The sequence below is a fragment of the Octopus bimaculoides genome, chromosome 3 (assembly GCF_001194135.2).
Source record: "Octopus bimaculoides isolate UCB-OBI-ISO-001 chromosome 3, ASM119413v2, whole genome shotgun sequence".
NCBI lineage: Eukaryota > Metazoa > Mollusca > Cephalopoda > Octopoda > Octopodidae > Octopus > Octopus bimaculoides.
In genome coordinates, this window is record NC_068983.1 from 71,776,708 (window position 1) to 71,780,311 (window position 3,604).

The following is a 3,604-nucleotide window of genomic DNA, read 5'->3' on the forward strand; positions in this document are numbered from 1 at the left end:
TGAATACAATTCTATAAAAAAGTTGTTTTCTAATTTTTTTTTTTTAATTTGAAAACCCCTTTGAAATAAACATTGATTAAATAACATGAATTGCACTTCTGAATTAATTAAATGCCAAAGAGAAATCATTATTAGGATTATCACTAGTATATTGTTTTGAAACTAAAAATCTTTATTTCAAAGATTATTGAATGAAATTGTCATCTAACTTAGTAGCATGGGCCATTACTTAGCTTGGCTTCATAAATCTCCCCTTGGATAGGAAGCCACTTTATAACAGCTTATATTTCCAATTGACTTGATATCTATTCATGACAGATAGGTAAACTGAGAACTGAGGTAATGTAGAATAATATATTCTTCCCATAAACACAACAAAAAACCTGGATTTGAATTCATCCATTTGAACTCAAATCTACTTGACTATCTCACTTCTTATTAGATCACTGACAATCAACTAAAGTCTGTCTTGAAGTAGTGTATCAAGAGTAAGTGAGCCTAATAGAACACATATTTCTTTCCTTGTTATTGGCAAAGGCTAGATCTGCAGGCATGAGATATATATCTCTTGGAATTTGACTCAGTCATAGAATTAACTCACTAGGAGTTTACCATAATTCTGTATTAAAAGTTTTGCTATTTCCTATTATTTTTAACAATACTTGGCATTTTGAGAAAAGGATTATCAAGAACAAAGAATATCTTTAATAATGAAGCACTATTGTATTGCTGAGCACAGGATCTCTTACTTTACAAGTACCATGTTCTAAAGAGCATAAAGACATCTGAGTTATGTGGAATAAATCAGAGAATAATATGTATAAAGGACAAGTTAAATGAAACATTTCAACCAGGAATCAAAACTGCATAGCAAACTGTTTTCCATGAGCTTCTCCCTATCATATAACATAAGTATATTTAATTCTTCAGTTATAAGCTGTAAGAAAAATATTAAGTATGAGATACAAATAATGTCTTTTGTCTCTTTCTTCCTCTTGGGTAAAAATACTTTTTAGGTTACAGAATAATTATATAGAATACAATATACAACCTTAACAACTCTGAAATCTTCTATCATGAGTTTTCTGGTAATTTCCAAATGGCGTACAAGCCACATTTTATTATCTGAACGGTCTTCCAGCTGGTTGCATTCAATTCTGAAAATATAATTGCAACAATTAACAACCATAAAACTAATACATATTTGAAAAGGGTAAGATTTTATATTGGATTCTTACAAGTGAATGTTTTTAAAAATAAAAATATGAAATTATAAATTAAATAGCTAATATTTTTGATTGAAACAATAAAGAGAAATCGGTTCAGTAACAGAACTTGGATAATTATCTGTTGTTTTCCAACTGATTGTGTTTCCGATTACACTACTAGCAGGTGCTCTGTTTGTAGTACTATTACAAAGCTATAAGGTCCAAATCATCAAAATAATAATTCTGAAAACCAGTATCATCTTGATAAAAAGAATGTTACAGACAATACTGTTACTGTTTACTGTTTTACTTGTTTCAGTCATTTGACTGCGGCCATGCTGGAGCACTGCCTTTAGTCGAGAAAATCGACCCCAGGACTTATTCTTTGTAAGCCTAGTACTTATTCTATCGGTCTCTTTTTGCCGAACCGCTAAGTTACAGGGACGTAAACACACCAGCATCGGTTGTCAAGCGATGGTGGGGGGACAAACACAGACACACACACATATATATATATATATATATATACATATATACGACGGGCTTCTTTCAGTTTCTGTTTACCAAATCCACTCACAAGGTTTTGGTCGGCCTGAGGCTATAGTAGAAGACACTTGCCCAAGGTGCCACGCAGTGGGACTGAACCCGGAACCATGTGGTTGGTAAGCAAGCTACTTACCACACAGCCACTCCTTTTTATCACACACTTTGACAACTGTAGGTTCTTTGAAGTTCAGATGTGGAAATGTAAAGGAAATTGTGATATTGATGCCTTTCCCAAAGGTATTAACATCATTAAGATAAAATAGTTGACTAGCAGTTAAAGCAGGATCACAAATTCAGTTTGCTGAAATTATGTGGAACTTATGTCAATTCCAATATAATCTTTTCTTTTCTCTAAGTGCAGGGTTAATACTATAAGAGAGGAGATAAGTCAACTGATTCAACATCAGTACATCACAGTTAAATATTTTCTACTTCAGACAGGTGAATAGGATGAAAAGCAAACTCTACTTTGGCAGGATTTGAATCTGAGATGAAGCTGAATATAAAACTGTCACACTCACTACCTACAGAACATCCATAATCATTTAAATACAGAAATATTACTAAAAATAAATAAAATATTGAGTCACAACAATCTTAAAGACATAATATCTCAAGAAAAAAGAAGCAATAAAGGAGCCTTTAAATGGTTGAATAACTTGCAAAATATAGCAGCCAAATCCCCCTCAAATCACACCCTAACATCTTAAGCAAAGTAGGATACATTAGGCAATGTAGTTCCTGAAATACTAAAAGCAGAATGATTACGGCTGGAACACTTTTGATTCCAGGTCTGCTAGATCAGGGCTGACCTGGACTTAAACAATAACAAGAAGAGACTCTAAAGATACAGACCTGTCAGCAGTTGCCTCTCTTAAAACTTCAAATGCTTTTTTGCGCCATCGCTTAGGTCTACCAGGAGGCAGGAAACCAAATTGGTCATGCTTTCTCAAAGCAACTGTATCAATTCTGGAAATATAAGACATTAAAAACTTAACAAAAACAAAAAAAAAGTTACAACAATTCATCATTATCATCATTGTTTAACATCCGCCTTCCATCCTGACATGGGTTGCACGGTCTGGTGCAGAAGCCTGCACCAGACTTCTGTGTCTGTTTTGACAGGGTTTTTACTGCTGGATGCCCTTCCAAACACCAACCACCCATCAGAGTGAATTAATTGAAGAAAATAATTTTAAAATTATAAAGTGTGTTTGAATAATGATATAATCAGAAATGAAATAATAAATTTTTACAAAAGAAAACAGCAAAATTCTTTCTTACATTAAGGTTTAGACTGTCAGAAAAGATAGAAAGATCTATAATATCAATACCTTCCACAAGCACATTAGTAACACAAAACAACGATGGAGACAACACATTCACTCATCATATTAAAAATAACAGCCAAATTTCCCCCAAATCTCAACTCATTGTTTCAAAATAAGGAAAAAAACTGGATAAAGCAGTATTGGATATCTATACTATATATAAAACAGAGATGTGTGTGTAATCGCTTTTCACGTGAAATCGACTTCACCAAATGCTTCCATACTTGTAATGCATGAATAATTTGACCTCGGATAAATCTTAGGCTCTTCATTTGTTTTTTTAATTAAAAATAAATAATATTGCTTTATATTTAAGATTCACTTCTTTAAAAAGGTTCCTCAATGTCAACTTCCGGTATTGACGTAACAACCGCAAAAAGCTTCACTTTCTATTTTGTGTGTTCGTGTGTATGAGAGAGAGAGAGAGAGAGAGTAAATACTACATACACACCGCTCTCTCACTCTGTCTCACACACACACCTTGACTCACTCACACTCTGTCTCTTACAAACACACACA

General features: G+C 33.2%; 1 protein-coding gene across 1 annotated transcript in view; it reads right to left on the reverse strand.

Moving 5' to 3' along the window:
* LOC106868053 (exocyst complex component 3) overlaps positions 1–3,604 on the reverse strand; it is a 44,159-nt gene that overhangs the window by 27,695 nt on the left and 12,860 nt on the right. The window contains exons 8-9 of the mRNA XM_014913163.2: positions 2,610–2,723; positions 1,052–1,157 (exon numbers count right to left, since the gene is read on the reverse strand). Of these exons, the coding sequence (XP_014768649.1) occupies positions 1,052–1,157; positions 2,610–2,723 (220 nt within the window). The remainder of the gene's footprint in view (positions 1–1,051; positions 1,158–2,609; positions 2,724–3,604) is intronic.